The 26852-nt window shown below is 31.9% G+C and overlaps 1 protein-coding gene across 2 annotated transcripts; it reads left to right on the top strand.

The window, feature by feature from the left end:
- Positions 1-394: 394 nt before the first annotated feature.
- Positions 395-25065, top strand: LOC145249756 (myelin expression factor 2-like). 2 transcript variants are annotated; one of them, XR_013863574.1, is made up of 14 exons: positions 395-1135; positions 15392-15552; positions 15662-15722; positions 15841-15934; positions 17541-17907; positions 18047-18157; positions 18258-18332; positions 18476-19278; positions 19369-19420; positions 19565-19663; positions 20607-20647; positions 24147-24263; positions 24456-24515; positions 24632-25065. XR_013863574.1 is itself a non-coding variant. In XM_080111677.1 (12 exons), exons 1-12 carry the CDS (start codon positions 1065-1067, stop codon positions 24189-24191), a joined length of 1980 nt encoding a protein of 659 aa, XP_079967803.1. In that variant the 5' UTR covers positions 395-1064; the 3' UTR covers positions 24192-24264. The 2 variants fall into 2 exon arrangements, 1 of the variants encoding a protein (XP_079967803.1); XM_080111677.1 differs by lacking the exons at positions 24456-24515; positions 24632-25065 and having other exon boundaries at positions 24147-24264.
- The last annotated feature ends 1787 nt before the right edge of the window (positions 25066-26852 follow it).

Raw genomic sequence — 26852 nt, 5'->3', positions numbered from 1 at the left:
TTCTCTGGATTGTAAATTGTTTAAATTTAAAAAAAATAAAATGAAAATTTAAAGTATTTATTTTAGAAAGAGAATTATGAGCAGCGCAGCAATATGAAATTCATATCTTTCGGCGATAAAAACATTTAGAAAGGAAATAAAATTAAAATAAATAAACGACATTTTTAATGTTAGTTGAGGTTCCCATGGTTGTAAGCTCCCAAACAAAACAAGAAATCAATTCAACAGTAAACGTTGATTTATATAAATTATCTCCCCCTGTTTGCTCTATTTCTATTTTTTAAAAATCTAACGACAGGTGGCGCGCTGTCTCTTTTAAAACTACTTTTTTTTTTTATTAAAAACTAAATAAATAAAATAGATTCATGCATGCTATTTAATTATTTTTTTCTTCAGAATACAGTTTTCAAACTGCTCTAAGGAGTTCTCTGGAAAGCCTCATTTTAGTTATATGCTACACTTTAGACTCCTCTGAAACAATACTATTGTACTTCTCTACCTTCTCTTTGCTTTTTACTCCCTCCCTGTTTTGTATTCTCTTCCTCTACATAATCACTTAACTCTCACTCTCTCATTTCTTTCAGTTCGTTCTCTTTCTAGCTCTCTATTCTCCATAACCTGCCTCTCATCCTCCTCCCTTATAAACGCCATCTTCTACTACTCCCCGGTTTCCATCTTTAGTTCTTGCCAGTTGAACATTTATTCTTTCTCTCCTCCCACTCTCTCCTTATCGTAGGTTAATTCATCTCCTCTCTCTACTGTAAGTCGTCCTTCTCGCGACCCTCCCTAACAAAGTTTACCTCTCACCGCTCCCAGCTTCCGCTTTACACATTGAACATTTCAGCCTCTCCTCCAACTCTCTCCTTATCCTTGGTTATCGACCCCTCTCTTTTCTGCGAGTTGTGCTTCTCTCATCTCTCCCTAGCAAAATCCACCTCTCACCGCTTCCAGCTGCCGCCTTACGCTTTAAGTTACTCGCCTCTCACTGCCACTCTTTAGTAGAGCGGGAAAGCACGTACACACACGCACGGCGCTTTTTGTAGCGACAAAACATTAGGAGAAAAATGTCGGACTGCGAAAAAAGTGACAAAAATTCCAGGGCTAGCTCGCCAAATGCGGAAAATAACCGTTACAGGTAAGCCATAAAGTGATCTATTTATAACTAATAAGTATAGCCTTTATATATGTACTAAACCTAATTAAAAAAAGAAAGAAAAACTACTTGTGTTATAACGTGTGCGTATTTCTTGTTTCTCTTATGGCCTGTGCTACAAAATCTCGTTTGTTTAAAAAAAAAAAAAAGTATTGTTTAACTATGTTAATTAAACGAACCACATAAGTTTTTATTTTCTGGGCATTCTTAAAAAAAACTTGTAACTTTAAAAATGGTTAAAAACATGACTAATAATACAAACCACCGTATGGATTAAAGTCAAAATTAATCGGCCAATGTCGAGACTGTTTCTTCATGAAACATTTCGTTTTCATTAAAAAAAAAAAAAAATGCGTATTTTTTAACCGTTATTTTAAAATAACTCAAAGTTAAACAATTTTTTTTCCATCTACCCCCCCCCCCTAAAAAGGACCCTTTTAATGTGACCCTCCCGATTCCTTGACCCTTTCTTTCTGGTTGGGGGATCAGATTACTATAAGCTTATAATTGAAAACTGATCCCCCATTTTATGACCATCCTCTTTCAAAATGGCTGCATTTTTCTAACAAAACGGAAGCCGCTAAACATGATACCCTTAATTTTCTTTAAATTATCCTTTTTTATATATATACAATTTTATGAAGGTTAAATATTTCTTTGGATTTATAAATCTTTTAATAAATTTTGTATTTTTTTTTAAATTGCAATTATTAAAATCTCAGCTTTTTTTTTTTTTTTTTTTTTTTTGTAAACCAATCCCTGTCTTCGTGACCGTAAAGTGACGCGCCAAGATAAAAAAAAATGTTTCTTGGCTTTTCTTTCGTTCTTTCGTTGCGTATTTTTAATAATTTTTCACTGAAAGTTGTAGTGTAATCTCTTCAGAAACAAGTTCTGCTTTTTAAATCCAACATGTGTCCATATAAATATATTTAAATATACAAATATAAATATATTTATATATATACGCACACAAAAACTTATCTCCTCGTCCGACAACATGGACGCCGACTGATTAAAGTTTTTTGGGTTTTTTTTAATATAAAAAAAAAAATCTAAAATTTGCATTTAAAAAAAAAAATCTATAATCACGACCCACTTTTTGATTTACAAATCATGTCTCTTCCGGGTTAAAAAAAAAAAAAAAAAAAAAATTCAGAAATTTTTTTTTTTTTTTTTTTTTTAGTCCTCCCTGACTTGAAGTTAATGAATTTTAAATGTAAAAAAAAAAAAAAAAAAAAAATTTAATAAAATCCTACAAATAAGTTTTGGTGCTTGTGCACTTTTGTTACTGTTTTTTTTTTTTTTTTTTTTTTTTTTAAGCTTCACGATCTTTAAAATTGGTGCAAATGCCGAGTGATCTGATCCGCTATTTTTTTTTTTTTTTATATTTCCAGATTTAATTAAAGTTCTTTTTTTTTTTTCAATTTAAGGTTAAAGTACAGACTAGATACAAAACACCTTCCCCCTCTCCATGTTAAGAATGTCTTAAATATTATTTCAGCACTGATCACTCTCTGCATGCATGAGTATCTTAAAATTAAGTGGGAGCACAGAATAGTTACGAAACCTTCCCTCCCCATGTTAAGAATGGCTTTCAAAATAAGTTCATCAGCACGGTGGCAAAAGTGCACAAATGTTTAACTTAATCTAAAAAGGTACATTTTTACGACGGGCCCCAACGTATTATAAACACCCCAACCACCCCCATGTTAAGAACGGCTTTCGGAATAAATCCCTCCCCAATTTTGAGAGCCGTTCTTAACATGGGGTGGTTGTGAGTATTTATACTACGCTGGGACACGTCGTTAAAAAAAAATAAAAATAAAATTCAATGTGATGAATTTAATCAGACCCGGAAATGACCGAAGCAGTTTATGGTTTGAAAGTCGTTACTTATGCAATTATGTTCCTATTTATTTGCCTCTCCACGAGGGCAGAGTTAGACGCAAGGGCGGTTTTTAATGTGGGGGGAAATCGAGCTCCCCAAAAAGGGCACTCCAGATAGGAAAAAAATAAAAATTGCCTCTGTCATGGAGGATTTCTGCTCCACTGACCGAGGACAAAAGGTGTGAAGTGTAGGCACGGAACAGATACTACGTTCTGATCTTCGCCCGAAGGCCAAGAACTCAAATTCTTTTGCACTATTAAAATAACGTTATGGTTAACTATTTAGAAAGCCATTCTTAACATGGGGAGTTTTTGTAACAATTTAATATCGTAAAACTTAATTTGTCTTGAAAATGTGGGTACTAGTCCACTTATTGATCCATGTTGACATACGGTTATTTAGAAAGCCATTCTTAACATGGGGAGGGGGTGTTTTCTACCTATTCTGTACTTCAACCTTACAATTTAATAAATTCGGGACGAGATCAAAGTGTAGTATCTGTTCTTCAGATGCTGCACTTCTATTTCTTGTTCTCTTTCGGTGGAGGAGAAATCCTTCACGACTGAGACAATTTTTATTTTTGTACCTTTTCTCCACGTTAAAAAACGACCCTGGTGTCTAACTCTGTCCCGTGGGGAGGCATAGTTAAATAGGTACAATTTAATAAAAATATCAAAGATGTAATTAAACTTACATACAATTTAAAAAAAAATACCCAGTTTGGTAGAAAAGTAACTTACCTTGCATTTGGTAACATTTTTTTATTTATTTATTTATTTATTTTTTTTTTTTTTGACAACTTGAAACCAGTTAACATTTTTCTAAAAGCATTTTTAGCATGATTCTGTATAAGCCGTATAAATCTAAAGGCAGACGATACTAAGCATCCCGAGAGCTAAACAAAAACTTTCAGTCTTTCCCAAAAGACCTTTCAAAAATTGTAAACTCTTTCCTTTCGAATGTCGCACTTTTATGAAGAGAATTCTTTCTCGACTGAGGCAATTTTATTTTTAAAGGGGAGGTAATAGTGTCTAAATTTTCCCTACATTAAAAACCAACGTTGTGTATAACTTTTGCATATTTTATGCACTTATAGTACCGTGCTGAAATGTTTTTTATTTCGAAACCTATTAACATGGGGAGAATGCTTTGTAAGTTCCGTACTTTCACATAATTTAATAAAATATCGTGAAACTCAAGTTTAGTTGGAAAATATTAAAAAAAAAAAAAAAAAAAAAAAAAGCGCGTGGCAATAGATGCATACTGCATAAGCATCTTTTTTTTATTCTGTTCAAGTTGAGAATGGAGCATCCTAACGGATCCCAAATATTCACCTGCTATCTCTTACATTCCAACCGAGAGATCTTTTTCAAGATTCTAATAGTCTCTTGAAGTGCAATTGTTTGAATTTCTCTTGCACTTGGCTTACCGAGTATATTTGCAAGGTGATTTATTTTAACGAATCCAGTTTCTTCTATAATTACAGGAATGGAAATCTTCCGAAGATTTCAGTTTTTTTTTTTTTTTGTTTTTTCCAACCCAGATTTGAAAAAGGGTCAATGTTACCAAAGGCAAGATAGTTACTCTTATACCTAGCTGGATAGGATTTTAGTATTTTTAATGTAAAATGTTTATTTGGCTTTAAAAAAAAGTAATATCAACAGTACACAAAGAACACAAAAAAAAAATGGCCGCGTAACAAATAGATTGCGGCCATTTTCCCTTGTGCTCGTGCACTAGTTGACATTACTTGTTTTTCAGGGCGAGTAAACGTTTTAAAGTGAGTAAAACCACTACCTTTTCCAGAAGAGACATGATTTGTATTTGGTAACGTTTATGTTTGACTTTCTTTTTGCTCCCCTTCAAATCTGTTGATTGTAAAACATACCCCCCTTCCCTTCTCAGTTTTATTTAACTCAGCATTATTGGGGGTCACTCACTAACTTCTATTGTTGCTTTCTTTACCCACATGGAGTTGCAATTTGCATGTAAATAGGAACTACTTCGTCCACTTCCGGGATCGAAAATACTAACATCCCCTGGTTACCAATTCTAGAATTAAAAAAATAAAAATGGGTCTAATTGCCAATAAACTTGTCAGCAATTGACTCCTGCCCCTGAACCGTTTAACGAGTTTCGATTTTTTTATTTTTTTTTTTTTTTTTATTGTCACATGAAAGTATAGAATAGTTGCAAAATACCCTCTCCATGTTAAGAACGGGTTTCTAATGGTATTTTCAGTGCTAATGCACTTGAACTGCGCTATTTTTTATATAGTATTTAAAAATTGTTTTACAATATCTTTATTAGGTGAAAGTACAAAATAGTATCAAAGTATCTTCCTCTCCCATGTTAAGAATGGCTTTCTAAATAACGTTATTTCACCACGGTTCAATATGTGTACTAATAGTTATTTGAACATTCGTATTTATTTTTTAAACGACATTAGAAATCGAATTTTTTTGTTTAAATAAATCCACTCTGTTAATCCGGTGTTACCCGTCGTTTTACATTAATAAATGATTTTCGTCTCCACAAGGGCAGACACACAATAGCAAATCCGTAAATTATAAGTCTAAGAACAAATTAACTGCCTCTGTCAGTTAACCGAGGACAAAATCTTGAGTTTTTGTTAATTATTTCATTTTAATAAAATTAAGCTGAAACATTTTTAATAACGAAACCATACCCCCCTCCTTTTTAAATGAATTGAAAAGGAATTCATTTGTTTCAATTCTTGATGACTAATGAAAAATGGAAAGTTTTGACATTTTGTAAAAAAAATACAAACTTGTCGGCACATGTTTTTTTTTTTCTCGATGAGTTTCTAACATTACAGATGCCTCCCTCGCCTCCTCGCCTCGGCCCGTTTTTAAATCTTTGTTATAGCGAGGTTTGTCTTTTTGCCACGAGGGGTTTGTCTCCTTCCCTTTTAATCGCCATTGCATTTTTGTCTCCCTCCCCCCTCCTTTTTTTCTTTTTTTGTTTTCTTTAACGGTTTCGACCTTTGTAACCATTGCAGCGTTCGACTCAATTGTACTATGGACACCAACAGAATAGCTCCATTTTTTTTTTTTTTTAAATAAAACATAAACGTATCCAATACAAAATATTCCCCCAAATTAGATTTAATATTAAGATTTATTAAAATAAAAAACCTGTATTGGATACTTTTTTTTTTTCAAGTGTGATAGGGCCTATCCAGTGATAGAGGGCCTGCAAACGAAATGATCAAAGGTTTCTTATGATTAAATTCAGAAGTTTTTCAAAATTGAGTTCTCTAAATGATTTTCCATGTGTAATCAAAATTATTTTAAGAAATAAAATCCTAAACGGGAGAGGGGTTAACGTCTTTGTTAACGATATCTTTCATCTAACACTTGTATGAATAAAAAAAAAATTAACTAATTTAATCCTATTTATAAATTGGACTGCAGAAAATATTAAACTATTAAAACTCTTAATATTTCGGTGCATTGTATCTAAAGATTTAGATATTAACAATCTAGAAAGGGCAGTCTTGCAGTTAAGCCCGGCAAAGTCGAAAATAAATTCGACAACAATAGAAGAGTCAAATCGTTATTTTAAGAAAATTATATCTTAACAGAACAAAATATATAAAAAAAACTGACGCTTTCTTATGTAAAGCGTAAACTTCAAATTAAATAAAAACAAAATTTAAAAACCGTGAAACTGCGTAATAAAAAAAAAATTAATTTTTTAAAATATTTTTTGTTTTAAAACTTTGATTTTAACTGTAAATACTGTGACCCTTTTAGAGGTGAATTGCAAGCCGTGTTAACTGAAATATTGCCTCGTGCCTCAATTGCATCGTGTTTATGCACTTATGTTACCGTGCTGAAATGTTTCTAGAAAGCCATTAACAAGGGAAGGGAGGGTGCTTTGGGTAAAAAAAATTACATTAAGGTCCCACGTTCGTATATAACGAAATATTTTTTTGTAGATTTGTGTGCTAAAAACGAATCTGGAAACGTTTCCGTCGCAAAAAACAAAAATTTTCATATGAAATTTTTCGAAAAGTGGGTGATCACTTTTCCATGTAAATTTAATTTAAAATGAGTACCCAATTTCTGGCCACCTGAGAGAAGGCATTTTTTGTTTTTATTGGCTAAAATGTTTTTTTTTTTTTTTTTTTTTTTTTTTCAATAAAGAAACTAGGAAATTCAAAAATAAAGAAAAATCGGTGTTTTACTTAAAGGCTCGTCTCACATTTTGTATAGAAAAAAAAAGTTTTTTTTTTTTTTTTTTTTTTTTTTTTCTGTGTGCCTTTATGGTAACCATTTCCGTCACAAATTTAGCGTTTGTATGGTATTGATCCCTTAGCTCTGGGACTATTTTCCATTTCACAGCCCAACCTTCGTTTACGGTACGCGCGAGCATAAAAAGGGCTGTTAAATGTGCACTCGCGTACCAAACTGCCTTGTCACAGTGTAGTATTTGCGAAAATTTTAAATTAGACGAAAAGCAAGTAGTTTTCCAAACATGAAACCATGTTATTCTGTTATCACGGCTAGCCATTTTTTGTACGCGCAAGCGCGCGATGGTATTGACCCCCCCCCCCCCCTGAACTCTGGGACTATTTTCCATTTCACAGCTTATCCTTCGTTTATGTTCACGCGTAGCGTAAACGAAGGATAGGCTGTGAAATGGAAAATAGTCCGAGTTCGGGGGTTAATACCATGCGAAAGAAATCAACTTTTTAGCCAATAAACAAAAAAAATGCTCACTCTCAAAGTGGGTGCTCATTTTAAGTTACTTTTACATGGAAAAGTGATCACCCACTTTTCGAAAAAGTAATTTCTTCATATCATGAAAAATATTTTTTTGCGACGGAAACGGTTTTCAGATTCGTTTTTAGGACACCGAAATCTACAAAAAAAAAAGTATTTTGTTATATACGAACGTGAGACGGGCCTTATTTGTAATAATACTGTACTAAAACTTGAAAAATACTATTTAAGTCAAAATAATACGGTAACATAAGTGCATAGGCAATAATTACATCTCTTGCTCCAAATGGTCATATGGTCTTTTTCAGAAAAAATGTTGGTGCCCCAGGGTATTATAAACACCCCCAACCTCCCCCTGTTAAGAACGGCTTTTGGAATACCCCACCCCCACAAAACATCGAAAGCCGTTCTTAACATGGGATGGTTGGGAGTATTTATACTACGCTGGGGCACGTTGTAAAAAAAAAAATATACCAAAATGTTAAACGTGTCCCCCTCCCCTATTTTTTCGAAATTTGAAAAAAATATATTTAAATCTATCGAAATTTCTATTTATGAAACATTAGGACTTCATATAAGTAAAACAATACTTTTTTTCGTATTATTATACAAACACCGTGACAGCGTTAGGGTTAATTCGCTGTCACGGTGTTTGTATAAATTTACCCTTTTTTTTTTATGAAATACACGTATTGAACAAAAAACTTCAAGTTGCAATTAAAAAAATATAAAAAAAAATTTTAATAGCATTTTTTTTTTTCGAATTAATAATAGTTGAATTGCTAAGAAAAAAATTTCCTAAAAATTAATTTTTAGCAGATTAAAACTATTAAAATTCCATTATAGATTAATTTAAATTTTTTTTTTTTTTTTTTAATATTAAGTTTTAATATAAACATGGCCCTTCTTGTCAGCTACTTTATTTCCAGATTAAAACCTATTTGAAATTATTGCACAAATATTAAGTAGCCAATATACAAATGTTTATAATATTAATCATTAAATTGTAAATCTTAAAATCTAACAATTATAAAGATTAATTAGTTTGAAGAAGATAGGTTTTAAAACATTAAGTCGCTTCTGCTTTTCCATAGTTCGTATAGTTAACACAAATCTGGCGTCACGGAATCATGCGTTTTTTTGTTTTTTTTTTTCACATTCATTTGGCAATACCTATTAATCACACTTACACATGAATGAAATCGTCTAAAACCATGTTTTTATAGCCGTTTTAAACGGTTCTCTGCCATGAATTCGGTGTGTAAAAAAAATAAAAACTTTCATATTAAATGCTGCGTTTTGTTAAAATTTAATTTTTTAAATGTTTATCCATTGTTTAATTTAAAATATATTGATGTAAATCACGAATGCCTTGTTCTTTAAAATGTTGTCCCTTCAACTTCAACAAATCCAAACATGTAAAATTTTGATATTTTCAAGAAACGCGAGTAAAATAATCGAACGTAATTGTATTTTTTACGTAATGAAACAAAGTGAATGAAATGCTTTAAATTTAATTTTCAAAGTATTTTTCTATTAATAGTATGTTATAGGTACGTGCAAAAGAATGCCGATGCTCAAAATGTATAAACATTTTTTTTTTTTTGTATCATATCTTCAAAGCATTTAATGATATATTGAGCTCACTAAAAGAAAATTCATTTTTCAAAAATTTAAGTGTTTTTCGCAAAAGTAATTTTTTTTCTAATCTGAAAAATAACATTCAACGAATTTCACACTTGAAAACAATGAAAGATAACACCTTCAAAATTCGGATTTTCAAGCTTAAAACGTGCGTAGTTATATCTACAATCCTCCCCACAATACAATATAGTTCAAAATAGACTTCGTAGCCTCGTAGATGTCCTTTTCTCTTCCTTGCAACCTCTATCTCACAGAAGAGATGTTGCGAGTTTCTCTGATGTATCGTTATTTTCATGGAAAGTGTTCGACTGAGCTTCAATCTATGGTCCCCCCTCGCCAAACTTTCACAAGAAACACTCGTCTAGCTGGAAACACTATCAATAATTCCCCCCACTCTTTATCTGTGCCTAAACCTAAACGTAGATTCCATGAACAAAGTTTCTTTCTTAGAACTGCACGTCTGTGGAATTGTTTTCCTGCTTTCCGGCTGACTACAATATGGTCGTCTTCAAGTCTAACGTAAATAAGTTCTTGATGAGCCGTTCCATATAAGTTATCAAATTTACCAAATTTTCATTACTAATGATTACTATATTGTCCAATTTCTACTGTACCCTTTAACCCTTATCCTTGAGTGGCCTCTTGGCCTTGATAATGTGGTGATGCCTATGTAAATATATATATATTTTGCTCGGTTTCGGCTATTTTAAGCGTATTTGTAACCACAAAAGCGTGCAAAAAATGAGTATCGATCATGAAAAAATACACCATTATAAAGTTCATTCTTCACGTAGTCGGTAAAAATTTCGTGTTGACTTGATAATTACTTGATTTTTGGTAGATTTTTAAAAACTATTTAAAAAATACCTACTCCCGCCTTTGGTTTTGGCCGTGTCTAGATTTTTTTTTTTTTTTTTTTTTTCCAATGAATTTATCGGCTTCCGAATGTCGCCGTGAAAATATTTTTTTCCTTTTGGAAATTAACTTTAGGCTTTTAATCTTTCAAAGTTTTTTTTTTTTTTTTTTTTTTTTTTTTTTTTCCTCTCGCCATTATTGCCTGTACCTAATATAAATTGATTTTATGAAAATTGCACATATTGTAGCCGGCCACTCGGGTTATATATAAAATGTGTGTACTATTTAAACATGTTAAAAAGGGGCCCCGACCTCCCCCTCCTCTCATCCTAAATGAAAACCATTTTTGGGAAATATTAAACGGTTCTTCTGTTAATATTGGCGCGTTATTTACGGGAAAACGGTTAATTAAACTTCAGACGCAGTAGGCACCTGTTTAAAACTATACAAGTTCTATAATTGAATACCCCCCCCCCCCTTCCAAAAAAGGGGGGAACGAAAAACGTTTTTGTAAACAAACCGCTCGTGAAAACTTAACTTTTCAAAATGATTAAAAACTACGTCACAAAAAAATTACTCTTTTTTTTGTTCGTTCCTCCGCGACGTGACAAGTCACTTTACTACGCGCGAGCGTATCATGTAAAGTAAACACTGTCGCGCGTAGCGAAGGGCGGTGAAATTGCGCAAAAGTCCCAGGGTCCAGGGGTTTTGTAAAGGGTAAATTTGTGACTGGTTGATTATCAGATTCGTTGTCAACGACTGGGAATGTCCCTAAAAATATTTTTAGTGGTCGGTCACGGTGTTCTCTTGTAGGGTAACATTTACAAAAAAATTGATGCTTCAGGAACCTAACGAAAAATCACTAAAGTCTGTGGATGAAAACTTGAATTTTCACACAAAAAAAGTAATTGCAAAAATATTTCATGTGATTTTAATAATTCTCTCGAAAATTTTAAAGAAATATAGTTTTGATGCGCATGAACGTGATCAACGTTTAAAAAAAAAAGGCCTACCTTCAAAATAAAAATTGAAATCCCAAGATGACTAAGAAAAAATTTTAAACGAAATTATTTTTTAAATTTATAGTACAGATGTGCAATAAAGACAGGATTTTCATTCCACCGGTCGTATTCTATTTGTTTTTGGGTTTTATTTTTTTTTTTATGAATAAAAATTGTTGCAATATCTGATTTTAATTTAAAAGGATTTAATTCATCGTTAGGGCAGGAGTGATCATATTAAAAAAATTGACACTGTAGGCATTTTCCAAAAGTGTTATTGAATTTAGGAATTTTTAACTGTTGGCCATTAAAAATAAATTTCAATCTCTATAAAATCGTGTTAGACATTTAAAAATACTAATTAAATATACACTTTTATTACCGAAATTAAGATTTTTATAATCTTACAAAACACAGAAATTGATGTTTCGATTTCTTTAGAAATGTGAAAATATTTTTTCACGTTTTGGTGTTCCGTACAAATTCTGCTCATTGCCTTTTTGTTTTGCTCCAACAAAGAAAAGTTTGTTACTTCGTTTTGGTCAAAATGCGCTGATTTTTTTTTTAATATAATCGGCATGTTTTGAATGAATATCACATAAAAAATTGTTGGCGGCAAGTAGTACCTTCATTATCCTAATATTATCTCCAGTTTTCACTGGTGGCCATGTTTGTTTTTGTGCGTGTGCAATATTTGTTCAAAACAGGCCTGAATATTCCTATAAATCAGCTTTTTTAAGGTAAGTTTTAATATATAAATAAACACGCACAAAACGAATATATAATAAACCTTTGTCTTCGTTTTGATGACAAACTGATCCAGTCCACCACTAAATATTTTTATCGTCTGTTTAAAAACTATTGATTGCAAAACAATTTTACATTTCATCTGATTTTTCAACTTTTCTATTTAAAAAGATTTAAAGTTTATTTCAATTTTTGAATTGGATAATCATTGTGTAAAACTTCTGCTTATGTTCTACTCTACAATATTAGTAAATTTAGGGGGTGGGGTGAGAATGGTCATCATGCTGAAGTGACAGAGGCTCATCTGTGTCAAAAATGAATAGAGCGAGTGAAACCATGCACTGCTGAGACCGGTTCATTTAGTCATCGTTTTCGACAGTGCTCAAAAGCATATATTTGAAGGACGAACATTTCGATATTACAGAAATGGTTTGGATGTTATGCAATGATTTTTAGGAAAATTGAGCTCAAACCAAAAACTTATCACTTGCAAAAGTATTGGAAAGAATTGTAGATTAAACGAAAAACAAGTGAAGTATTGCATGGGTCCCTCATGAACGCAAAGTGAACGAGGCATTAAAGAAATGACTTAGTTCAACATTTGCGCCCCCTCTCTCCCCCCCCCCTCACCACCGCCACTCTAGCAGTATCAGAATTTTTGTAGGAATTTTTGACACCCCTAACACGAAACTGCGAATACAATATAAAAATCTCGTAATTTCTCTGTTAAAAGTGGGTTATTTATTTTCTTTATGGATTATACTTCCAAAATAAACTATTACAGTTGTTTTAAAAGTAATAAAAATATTTTTATTTTTTTTTAAAACAGTAATGAATTTTCCGAACTCAATATTTTTCAATTTTTAAACTCAATATTTTTAAATTTTAAAAATCTATCAAAATTTTTCTATTGATTCTATTTTTACGATATTTTCAGGGTCAATGTGAAATTTTATGTTCTTTCCAATAAACCGAATATAATATTTTAGACAAACGTTTTTTTTTTAATTCACGCCCCCCCCCCCATTTTCAACTTTCTCTTAAAAAGTAAATAATTAATTTATGTTTAATAGTTTTATATATCACAAATTGAAGAGAAAAGGTCAATAAATAATATATTCAAATTTAAAACAAAAAAAAAAATCAGTTTTTTAGAAATTTACCTGTAAAGTCCGAAGTTTAAAACCTTATTTTATAAGAACACATTTTTTCTTTTTGTCTTTTTTTTTTTTTTTAATGAAACCTTGGTCCTTGCTCCTTTAATTGAAAAAAAAAATTAGGGCTTGAATTACATTTTTCGAGGAGTTATAAGCTTAGAAAGATAGGGGGTCGAATAATTTACGCCTCTCATTTTGAAATGTCTATTAAAAAGTAAATAATTAATTTATGTTTAATAGTTTTATATATCACAAATTGAAGAGAAAAGGTCAATAAATAATATATTCAAATTTAAAACAAAAAAAAAATCAGTTTTTTAGAAATTTACCTGTAAAGTCCGAAGTTTAAAACCTTTTTAAAAAAAAAAAAACACATTGTTTTGTTTTTTTTTTTTTTTTTAAATAAAACCTTGGTCCTTACTCCTTTAATTGAAAAAAAAATTAGGGCTTGAATTACATTTTTCGAGGAGTTATAAGCTTGGAAAGATGGGGTGGAATTATTCACTATTTTCACGAAATTTCTGACACTGCTACCGCCACTCTAACCCCAAAAGTCCACAGAGGACGTCAAATCTTGGTGAACATGAACAAACGGTAGGTGTATCAGAATTTTTGTAGAAATTTTTGACACCCCTAACACGAAACTGCGAATAAAATATTAAAAATCTCGTAATTTCTCTTTGAAAAGTGGGTTTCTTTTCTTCCAAAATAAACTATTAAAATTGTTTTAAAAGTAATAGAAATATTTTTTTTTTTTTAACAGTAATGAATTTATGAACTCTATATTTTTCAATTTTTAACCTTTTAAAAATCAATTTTTCTACTGATTATAATTTTTACGATATTTTCAGGGTCAATGTGAAATTTTATGCTCTTTCCAATAAATCGAAAATAATATTTTAGACAAATGTTTTTTTTTTTTTTTTTTTTTTTTTTTAATTCAATATGTTTGTCTAAAATATTATTTTCGGTTTATTGGAAAGAGCATGAAAGTTCACATTGACCCTGAAAATATCGTAAAAATTGAATCAATAGAAAAATTGATAGATTTTTGAAGTTTAAAAACTGAGAAATACTTAACTCCTAAAAATCAATTGATTTCATTTTTTTTTTTTTTTTTTTTTTTTTTTTTTTTTTTTTTTTAATAAAAAAATTTCTATTACTTTTTATACAACTTTAATAGTTTATTTTGGAAGTATAATCCATAAAGAAAATAAACAACCCACTTTTCAAAGAGAAATTATGAGTTTTATATTTTATTCAGTTTTATGTTAGTGGCGTCAAAAATCCCCCCAAAATTCCTATACACCTAGTGCAGTTTTAGGCTTAGGCCTTAACATGTAAACTTGAGTTCTGATGCAAAAAAGAATTGTGTCCATTTGGATCAGTTTCAGAAATCCTTCTGAAATTTCTTTTTAAAAATTGAAACTGAAAAATAACTATCCTCGTAATAGTCTATCGCCTGAACGTTTCACAGCAGGTTACATGACTTTACTGGACGGCCTTCTATTTATGTAGGCTACACTTAAATAAGTCAGTGTGTTCAAAAAAAAAAAAAACGTCCACTTTTTCCTTATTAAAATTTTAATAATTGCACTTTTTTCTACATGAAGTTTCAGGAAATTGGCAAGAAATAGGTGGATTATTTTGTTCTTTTAAGATAGAAAAATGATCGCACTAAAATATTTGCTTCAAAAAGGAAATCAAATTGGTCATAAAATGTGTGATTGTTAGTTCTATAGAGGAAACTGATACCTCCCTCTAAAATATTTGATTTTAGAAAAAAAAAAAGTGATAATGAAGAAGCACGTTAACTACGGTGAATAAGTTTTTATTTGCTTTCAACTGTTTTGACAATCCGCTAAATTGTTTATTATAAATTTATGAAACTCTTTAATTTTTAATCCAAAAATTAGATTCTTTGTTTTTATCAACAAATCATGTTTTTCTGTATAAAACCTGTTTTGAACACTTTTCAACTTAAATTAATTTTTTCAGCATGAAAATTCTTTTCAGTTGACAGAATTGCATGATTTTTATTATTGAATGAAAGATAGCTTAAAATTCTTTATTTCCCTTGATGTTGGGACTCTTGTCTGGTATTTGATTATGAAAATAATGGCGCCAATAAACTATTTCCATGTAATTAACCAATTTTGTTTTAACTTTAATAAATTCCATCTTATCTGTTTTAGGTCTACTTCTCGATCGAGATCTCGATCTCCTGTTCGGTCTCGATCCCGATCAAAATCTCCGAGACGGCGAAGGATTACTGTCAATTCGAAGAGGGTTTATGTTTGCAATATTCCCTATGAAATGAAATGGATGGAAATCAAAGATATTTTCAAAAAGGAAGGTAAAAAAAACTAATCATCCTCATCTTTTCTCTTTTGATGGAATTCAATTCTCATATTCATCCAAATATTTGTATTTTTTTTTTTTTTTTTTTTATTATATTCTTATAGTTGGTGAAGCCCCGTATGTTGACATGATGGAAACTGTTGATGGAAAACCAAAAGGATCTTGGTGAGTCTATTAAATTATTTCAGTATTTTACAGATTAAATTTTTTAATTCGATTTCATCAATACAATTTTATGCCTTAAACTAACTTTATATAAATGTATCCTTTTCTTATTTTTCAGTCTTTTGGAATTCAAAGATAAAGACACGGCTCGTAAAGCAATTGAAAAAATGCACAGATATAAAGTGAAAGATCGACAGATTGTTGTGCGAGAAGTAAGTGTACAAGCTTATTTTCTTTGTTATTGACGGATCGTTCAGATGTTCCAGGTATCATGAGGAAACCTCTCCATAATGACAGGCTTGACGGATTTGTGAAAAACCCAAAACAATGCATTTATTAAAAGCTCTTATATAAAAGGAACTTTGAGTTGGTTCCCTATCCCAATAGGTTTGTTAGGCAGAAAATTATAGAAGCTCAAAATCATTGTAAGAGTAAATAGCTACAACCAAAAGAAAGCACGCTAAAATCACTGGAAAATGCATTAAGGTGCAGAAATTAAGAACTCTGGGTTTTGAAGAAATGCTCTGCTGAAAATCTTGATAACTGGGAAATTGCCACTGTGGTATTTGTATTTAAGAATTTTTGAAAGAACAGACATTTTAGATTATTTTCCTCCTCCTCCGTTTTTTTTTTTTTTTTTTTCTTTGGAATTGTTAATCAACCAAGTGCTAGTTAGACAAGTGGATATCCTAATGATCATCTTTAAATGCATATATCATGCATTGAATAAGTTGGTCACCCTTGATATATAATAAAGAAAAGTTTATCCTTGGATTTTTTTGCAAATTCATAAATGACCTACTGGATGAAATTTGTCTGGGATGGGTGTATTTGCAGATAACACACAATGCTCTTTCAGACATCTCACAAGGAATGATACTGTAAATGTATGGTAACATTTAATGCTACTAAGAGAAAACTCCTTGCCTTGAACAAAGAACCTTTCAGTTATTAATTCATCATGTATTAGAAACAAATACAGTGCAAAGGTAGACTCCTTTTAATGCGTTAGAAAAATGTTCACATCTCACTACAATGGTACCATTTACGCATGTCTGGGCCAGTGCATCAACCACTAGTTTCCAACTCTGTTGAATAGTATCCAAAGAAGTTTCCGTCTAATGTCTCTCACTGTCTAAGCTCCCATCACTGCACTGTTGCATGATTTTTTTTATTATTCAACCCTGTGTTAAATATTTTTGTTTATCTCTGTGTTAAAGGAATACTATTTTGGTTGCACAGTTCTCGTTTAAAGTGCTATAGAACAGTCTGTTCTAAATGAGTCTTCTGGGGGTGTCAAATCCTCATTGCAAATTATTTAAGACTTATATCTGGTGGTTAGGGTCGACGGAACAACGATCCACTGCCATAGAATAAAGGGTTATAAAATAAATTGTATAGATTCACAAGTTTGCCTACTTTCATTTGTAGAAAGTCAGCGGTTACATTATCTCAAACAAAAGAATGACGGTAATTATGGCAATAGTTTAAATGACTTGTTTTCTCATAAGCTTCCTGTCAATCATTTCTTTCCTTCACCCCACCCAGTTTGAGAAATTTTTCTGTTTTTAAATTTGTTGCCTCTTTTATAAAATGTATATCCAAAAACTACTGGTGTGTGCATTACCCCCACCCCCACCTCGACAAAAATGTTATGCCTTTTTTTTTAAATTTTTTTCCTCATTTTTGTCATTATTACAGCTTACTGATATAGACATCAAATTGTAATTCAGTATGAAATAAGTTTTAAAAAAAAAATTGTTAATTTGTCTTTCTTTTTTTTTTTTTTTTTTTTTTTTTTTTTTTTTTCCCCTCCAGGAAAAAGAAAGTGATCGTCAACTGATGCAACAGCTGAAGAATCAACAGCAGCAACATTCGATGGGTGCCGGTCTTGCAGGTCCTGGTCCAATGGGCATGGGTGGTGGCATGGGTAACTGCGGTGGCGGCTCTGGTGGTGCTGGTCCCAGTCCACAACTGCTACAGAATCTTGGCATTGAAGGTCCTCTTACGAATACAGTATTTGTAGCCAATCTTGATTATAAAGTGACGTGGAAGAAATTAAAAGATGTCTTCAAACTGGCGGGTAATGTTCTCCGTGCTGAAATCAAGCAAGACAAAGAAGGCAAGAGTCGGGGAATGGGAATTGTCACCTTTGAACATCCAATGGAGGCTGTACAAGCTATCTGTATCCTTTTCAACTTTTTTTTTTTTTTTTTTTTTTTTTTTTTTTAATACTTTAAAGATCATCAAATCTCTTAACACTTGCAAATTCACCGATTTTCTTGGACTCATTTTAAAATGTCATCCTTGACTCAGTTGTTCAGCCATGTTCAACAGCCAAACTTTGTACGATCGCGCCATGGTTGTGCGTATGGACAAAACTAGTGTTGATACATCAAACGAAAAAGCCTCTCAGCCCAAAGTTAATTTGCCCAGTATGTATTTCTTCAGGGTTTTCTCCTATATTTGAATGAAAATGTCCAACGGTGTTAAATGTTCTCGTTTCTAAACATTTCTTTTTTTTTTTTTTTTTAGGTGGTTTGAAATCGATTGGAATGGGTTTGGGTCTTGGTGGCCAACCAGTACAGCACTTCAATCACCAAATGACAGGTATGTCTGCTGGGTTTATTTTAAAATTATCCTTCTCCCCCTTGATTGTAAAAAAAAAAAAAAAGAAAGTTTTTTAATATATTTTATTTTAGGACTCCCTTCCTTACCCTTTGCAAATAATTATTTAACTGTTTTCTTTTCAGGTGGTGGCCCAATGGGAGGTGGATTTGGTGGTGGAAGTGGTGGTGGTGGTGGTTCTGGTAATAACTATGGGGGTATGGGTGCCATGGGTAGTGGGATGGGTGGTATGGGCAATATGGGTGGAGGCCCCATGAATAACTACAGTGGAATGAGTGGCATGGGAGGAGGCATGGACAACATGGGTGGCGGTATGGGAGGTAATATGGGTGGCATGTCCGGTGGTATGAACACTGGCATGGGTACTGGCATGTCTGGTATGGCAGGCAATATGAGTGGTGGAATGTTACCAGGCAATATGGGCATGTCTGGTATGGCAGGTATGTCTGGCGCTACAAACATGGGTACTGGAGCTGGTGGCATGGGTGGTGGTATGGGTACTAACATGGGCAGTAATATGGGTAGCGGGATGGGTGGTGGTGGTATGGGAAGCAACATGACCACTGGCAATATGGGTGCCATGGGTATGGCAAGTGGTATGAGTGGTGGCAGTAGCATGGGTGGGATGGGGGGAGGTGGTGGAATGGGTGATTATGGGATGGGGGCAAATAAGAACTTTGGTGGCTCCAATCAGGGGATGGGGGACACTTTCACTAGCAACATGAGTGGTATGGGTGGCCTTGGCACCATGGGTGGTATGATGGGCAACATGGGAAACCAAGGAATGAATATGTCTGATATGAGCGGCCATGGATTATCTGGAATGGACGGTCGAACTATGATGAAGAACATGAGCACTACTGGAACTGGAGGAGGAGGTGGCGGTGGCAGTGGCGGACGTGATGACTGCCATATAATTGTTAGAAATGTGAGTTTAGTTTATTATATTTTTTGCACTTTTTATTTTCCTATTCCCCCTTCTGTGTATTACTAATTTTTGGTTTTTCTTTTTCTCCAGTTACCTCCCTCCTTCACTTGGCAGATGTTACGTGAAAGATTCAGGGATGTAGGTGAGTAAAAACTTTGGTTTATGAAAACAAACTATGCAATTCACGTTTGATACTGTGAAATTCAGCTTTTTTAATCCCCTCCATTTTTATTGTTTTAATTTGAAAATTATTAAATTCTAATTGAACAAATTTCTTTGCTTTCAGGAGATGTTAAATATGCTGAGATTAAAACAGATGGTGGTAAATCACGGGGCTGGGGAGTCGTGAGATTTGCTACTCCAGAAGATGCCCAAAGAGCAGTCAGTATCCTTTAACAATGGAAATGACATTGTGCATGTTTAATGCAGTTATAAAAATTTAAGAAACTTCACTAAAAGTTTCTGTAAAATATTCAATAGGTTTTTGTTTCCATGCAGTTGATTAATCACTTTTGTGTCTTGCTGTCAAATGTGCAGCATAATGGTATTTGTGAGAATCTTTTATTTCTTAAATATTCATCAAACTTTGGTTAGCTTATCACTGAAACCTAACTTTTATGGCCTCCGAACCTGCCATAGATCTTCGTCATTGTCTGCTGACTTAAATCTCTGATCCCAGCCTTTAGCTTATTCTTAGAGTTGTAGCTGGATCTGTTGGTTGTATGCCATGCCTCACTGAAGCTAAAAAATCTGAAGTGTATGGTTTTTATCTGTTATAGAGTACAGTTTTATTACATGTTTAGTTGCAACTATCAGATTAATCTGAGATTTTACTATCTCATTGTGTGTATATAGACCCGTGTTCAACCTGAAGTCATAAGAAGTGGGGTGGTACCAAAGGCCATAGATGTTGTTGGAAACTTATCAGTGTTACTCAAAAAGTCTTCTGCTTTTGGCAGAAGTATCCCTTATTGAAGAACCACGATAGGTTGAGAGTTTCAACTTGTTGATTATTTTTACCTTAAATTTGACTTAAAATCCATTTAATGTTATTTCTTAAATGAATTTTAAGATTTTATTTCAAGAATCTCTCTGCAAAAGTTTGATTTCGTAAGATCAGATTTATTTTTCAAATGATTTATTTTAAAAAGAAAAAGCAAATGTTAGACGAGTTAAAATTAAGTAGTGACAAATTAAATTACAAGTTTTAATAAAATTTAATAAAATATAGCAAGACAAAAAATTGTTTCTTATAAAATGTGATTGTTGTTGTACAGTTAAATTTAATTGAATGCTAACATTTTGATATTGTTTTCCTTAAGTCGAAGATTTAATGAACCGTGCTCGCATTGAAGGCCGAGAAATAGAGGTGAGAATCGACAGAGTTTGAACTGGGGACATTTCACATCTTCAATCATCATGTCTACACATCAGAAACAAACATTTTAATTGATACATGGACCACTTTTGTTCACTTGTCTTCTAGCCTTTTATTAGCTTTTATGTACGGATCATGGTTGGTGTGTCAATCACGTCGTCGTCGTCCTCTCCTCCTTTTGATGTTGGATCTGATACAGATTTGATCGCTATTCCTTGCCAGTTGGGGATTTTTTCTTTGTCTGATCCTCTCAAATTCCATGTACCATCATTTGTAATAAACCAACATTTTGATTCAAGGCTTTTCTTCGTCGTCTTCCTCTTCATAGTTATGGCCTGCTGGAAGCTGCTTTCTTATACATATTTTTTTTTTTTTTTTTTTTTTTTTTTTTTCAACAAATGTTTTGGTTTAACTGGTTGCAGCTTTTCAGTTCCCCCCTCCAAATTGCAAAAATGAATATATTTTTTTTTAATAGTTCCTCAATAAAATCGTGTGCACACACTTTTTTTTTTTGTTAATCTATGAATAAAATTTTGTGTCTGAATATTTCAACTTGGATCGACATACAGTATCAATCTGGTATTTCCAAAATTGCTTTTTTTTAGTTTTGTCCATTCATGAAGCAAGCCAAGTGCTTTCCTAGCTGAAGGAAGTAGTTGTCTTTTAGCAGATGTTTATATATATATATATATATATATATATATACACACACACACTGATAGCGTTTATGATTCAAAATCAACCGCGCAACTTTTTTCGTTTGAATTTTTATAAAATAGCTGCTGCTGGGTTTTTAATTAGCTTGAATACTTTTGTTCTAATCAAATAAAGCAGCGTTCTAGTAATTCATTTGGTTTATTACAAATTTTTAATTCTCAAGTCTCAATTTTGTTCAAATCTCTTAATTCATTTCAAAAATCAAATCTGATTTTCTTCGTCATTGCTCGGATTTTTTTTCTTCTAAATGCAAATATTTTTAATCATTTATTTAAAATTTTCTTTTTACTTGGTACTAAAAAATTTTTTTCTATTTGAAAAAGAATAGAAATAGGTTTAAAATTTAAGCAGTTTTGAATTTTGGACATCTTACTTCCCAACAATTTTGCATTGCTTGTTTCATTTGTTTTTTCCGATAAGTATTTTGTGCTTTTTAGAAAGTGAAAAGCTGGAAAACCAACAAATCTGTTACTTTTTTTGACTGGGAGTGGATTTAATGTTGAGATATTCATTCAGACTTTGTTATTTTTTTCTTTTCTCAATTTTTGCATTTTTGATGACAAACAGGATTGTTGTTGGCGAGTTCTCTTGATCAGTCAGAAAACAAAACCCTGGCCGCTGCCAGTTTCCAGCCTCTTCAAAATGACTTTTTTATTCCTGCTGCTGCTCCTACCATCGTGGTGAATGCTGACATTAACTGCACCCTCCTCTCTGCCAATGATGATAGTCTACAAGTGGGAACATTTTATTGCCAGATTATATATGCTTTTTTATTTTTTGCTCCACTTTTTCCCCCCTATTTTGTGATTAGATTTCTCAAGTTTAGTGATACTTTTTTTCTTTACAACTTTTAATAAAATCAAAACTTTCTGTTTTTCCCTTGCTTTTTGCTGCTTTTATCATAATCACATCTGCATTCGACACTCACCTAGTTCTCTTTTTAATGACTTCTCCTCTCCCCCCTAAACTCATAAGATATTTTATCTAATCTAATTATTTGGAGAAAATGTATTTCAAAAAGGATTTTTTTTTTCTTTGTGAATCATTAACCAACCATACCTAATCTAAAAAAAAAAAAAGAAAAAATTTCTTAATCCCCAACTACCTGGAAACTTAAAATTCATTTGTTCTTGATAAAATTTTGCACATTCTGGAGATGGAGCTTGTGTTTGCATTATGAAGTTGCATGCCCTTTTAAGAGATTTTATTTAAACAATTTTAGTTTGGAAAGTAAAGAAAAACTTATTTTATACCTTCCCGTCTCCCTTTTTTTTATCATTTTTGGACTTTATTCCGGTAGTTAGTGCTGCTTATTTGATAACGTGGTGTCTATCCAAATTCTGATGGACTTCCAAGCAACTTTGAGCCTCAGACCGTGCGCATTAATTGTGCAGAAATGTGCGTATGCTCCTGCTCCTCCTCCTCCTGGATGTTCTCACCAAAATTGTTCCTTCTTTTGTTTGTCCAGAGGAAATCTTGACTTTGACCAAAGTTGAAGATCTATTTCTTACCTCAGATCTAAGGTGTTATAGTTCACTCCTAATGTTTGTCTTTAAAAAAAAAAAAATGGGGACTTCACAGCTTCACAGTACAAGCTGAGTGTGTGTACACTTGTAGAGGCTCTGGCATCTTTCCGAGACCATTGTATTTTCTTCAGTCAATAAAATGCTGGTAAGTAGGATCTTTTGTCTCTTTTCTTTTTTTAAACGTGGTAATATTTTGGGATTTGGTGACTTTTTTTTATTCTAATTGTTAGTTGAAAATTTTTAGTGAGTTTTTTTTTTTTTTTCATCTTTTGTAAAATGTTTCTTAGTTTCTATTAGTACCACTTTTTCTGTAGCTGTTTCTCTTGGCCTTTTTGAAACTTTCTAATGAATTTTAAGCTGACATTTCAGATGTTACTTTTTCTTTAAAAAAATTAAAAAATTAAAAATAAAAAGCAATTAGTCTACCAAAATGGTTTAATAATGACATGTTTTTCTAGTTTATCTTTTGTAATGTTAATTCTAATCTTATTCTAATATTTAATGACATTAAGTTTTCTGTTGTGGATTTTGTCAGTGTGTGCCATTTTCTATTAGAATTTCACCGGCTCCTTCTTGACTGTTATTTATTGACCACTACTTAATTACTGCTACTACTACAAGTGTTTGTTATAGAATTGTTTTTATCGTGCTTTGATGCAATATACTGGCTGGGTTATTTACATTTTTTTTTTTTTTCTTTTTTGGTATTTTGTATTCTCAATTGAATTTATTTTTCATCAAGCATTGTGAAATCAAATCTTGACTTGCTGATGTCTTTCTGTAAGTTCTTTTTTTTATATATTTTTTACACTGATGCCATTGTAAAAACTTAATAATAGCATCAATTTGTTTAACTTTCTATCAGTTCATCTCATTTTTAAAATTTTTTTCATTAAACTTCCCACCATTTAAATTCCTTTCTAAATTCAATTTCTCATTGTTGGACTAAGTTTTTATTTTATTTTTTATATTTGAAAGACTCCAGGATAGTTATTAATTTTATGCTTTCTTTTTCTACATGAAAGCAATTTAACGTGGTTATTAAAGTCCCAAAGTACTTCTATTAGTTCCTCCCATGTGGTTGGAATATTTCAACTAAGGTCGCAACTTAAATTCTCTGCCCCAAAATAGCAAGTATTAAAATTTGTTTGAAACTTCCTGGCCAGGTTTGAAAATTTTATGTATTTTTTTTTTTTTACTTTGTTAATTATATTTTTGTCTTCAATTGCATTTTTGTTTCTTTGTAGTGTTATCTGGCCAGCAAAGACTTGATCTCCTCCATCAGAGACTAGCCATTCATTGAATACTAGTTGATTAGCCTGTCCATTGTCGGGTGTCGTATTAGCTGAAATTCCAGTTAACTGGTGAGTTAAGTCATTAAAAATAACTTTAACCTATTGTCTTCAAAATATTTTTAGTTTAAATTTAAAAACTTATTGAAACATTAACTTAATAATTGATATTTTTATCAAACTATTATATTAAAATAATTGCTACAAGTCTTCTTGTGGTCGATATAATTGTTTTAAGCATAAACTAATTTCCTTTTTATTCAGGAAATATCTTCATAAATGGCCAGATTCCAAGTCACTTTTGCCAGTTGTGTTGTTTAATAAGTAAGCATTTTTTCTTTTCTATAAAATGTCAAATCATTTTGATCTTTGACTACATTTTCTTTACATAGTCTTTTCATTTTATTGGTTTTATAAAAGAATTTCCTCTTTCTCTTCAGAGCAACTTTGCTGATCTCGGTTGTAGCATCTACGAATGCAGATATGAAAATGAAATGATTGAAAACTGGATTTTATATTGCATTGAACATTTCAAGAGATCGTTCATCTATTAAGACATCTTTTTTTTTTTTTTCTTTTTTTACCCAACATTGAAAAGTGCCTTGTGTTAAAATGGGCTTTTAACAGATTTCTTAACTACTGCTGCTGTGGAATTGATTTCCTCGATCACAAACCCGTGTCTTTCAGTTCTCAAGGATTTTTTTTTCTTCAGTGGTTGAGTATTTCAGCCAAAACATGAAACTTCTCTTGAAATCATGTCGTAAACATTTTTAACCATTCATTGCACCAGGGACCAAACCTCATTTGAATTCATTGGTATTTTTATTCATTTCCATTTTCATACAGAAAAATAAATCTTTTATATAAAAAATAACTTATCTTTTGATTTTTTTTTTTTTTTTCTTAAGCATGCTATTACTTTGCAGGTTAAACAGTATTTTAAATGAAACTTCAAAATTCAAGAAATAAAAATAAATTAAATCAACATGTATAATTTATGGTATACAACTCAAATGAAATCTGAAATGCACATTTGAGTTGTAACGAATGCTTGATGTATGATGCATTTACTTATCAGTTTATCCAAACCCAATTTGACAATTCTTATTAAATCTTGTGTACAAATCTTAGCCAGTCTCTTTGAGGTTTGGTAAGCAATTCTTTGAAACTTTTTGAATGCTAATTGTTACTATCTTATTGATCAGACTTTTTTTTTTTTTTTTTTTTTGTCACAAGTTTGTCATTTTATGTTTCACTCCCAACACACTTGAAGTGTTGCTATTCCAGTTTTGCAATTGTTTGACACCCATGGTTTATAGAATTAAAAATTCCTGCCGTATGTTTGTTCACAGGTGGAGAAAATTCTTTTATGGGCACATGTGCAGCTAAAGTTGGACTATTTTTCAGTGCCCTTACAATCGCCACCAATGCACAAAATAAGTTTGGGGGAAATTAACTAGTTCTACTTTTTAGTAAAAAGAATCTTTAAATAAAATGAATGCCAATTATAAACATGACTTGGTGTTAATATTTTTCTTCTGGAATGTGTAAAATATTTGAAAGGTAGATTAATTTGCACAGGTGTTTTTCAACAGCATACTCTTGTGCAGACAATCCCCTTCCCCATATAATTTGGCTTCACCTTCTCTTGATCAGTTTAGCTTACAGCCAATAGCAAGATAGTCTTGCTCTGTTCTTTACTGCTTTCTTTCTGTTGGAACTTGCAAATAATTGAAGTAATGAAATTGTTTTATCTGCAGCAAGTATGAAAACCAATCACATCTAATGAGGTTTGCTTAATGAAAATTTTCATTGAACGTTCTTGCATTGTCCATATATTGCCTCCTTCCCCCTAAAAAAAAATGGTTTAAAACCAGTTTTTCTCACGAATGGTCAAATTTTTAATTTTCGCTAACCTGCTTGATAGAATATAAAACTAGCAACCCTGATCTTGTAGCAAGCAGCATTTCACATAAAACTTTGATCTTGAATAACTTTACAGTAGTTAGTAAGATAAGAGATTTTGTGTGGTTCTCTTCACAAAATAGCATTTCAAGTTTACACCTTGCTTCAAACACTAAAATTGGTATGGTTTGTTTTAGTTTAGCCATGACTATACTTAGCTTTTCTCGCTTTTGGGAGAAGTGAAGAATTGACTCTAAGATGCTGTATTTGGTTCAACAGCCAGACAATTTTCATACATTTTTGCACTAACTAGTTGTTGCCATTCAACTGTTCCTAACATTGCCTATTTTTTACGATTTTTAACTTCTGGACTATCTACAAATACAAATTAAACACGATCCTAATCTCTTTACATTTAAATGTATTCAAACATTCACTGGAACCATGCATATGTCATCACTATTCTAAAACATGTCTGTGTGGTAACACCATTTAAAATAATTTGGTTATTTTAATGCGTGGAAGATTAATTGGAATTGAAAAAATTGTAGCTTAATTTTTTTATACTAAAAACGATTGTTGTAATTTGTAAACTTGATTTATGAATTTATAATAAATCTCACTCCATTTTGACAAATTGTATCTTCTCTGAAATGATAGGTCACAGAATGATGCAAAACAGCTCAAATGATTGCATTTTGTTTTTTGCGACAGTCTTTTTAGCCGTTTAAAATCGTCAAAATTTAAAGAAAATCG

Source organism: Euprymna scolopes, chromosome 28 (genome assembly GCF_053919585.1).
Source record: "Euprymna scolopes isolate OS-2025 chromosome 28, ASM5391958v1, whole genome shotgun sequence".
In the NCBI taxonomy this organism is placed as follows: domain Eukaryota; kingdom Metazoa; phylum Mollusca; class Cephalopoda; order Sepiida; family Sepiolidae; genus Euprymna; species Euprymna scolopes.
This window is presented reverse-complemented; position numbering and strand designations above follow the sequence as displayed.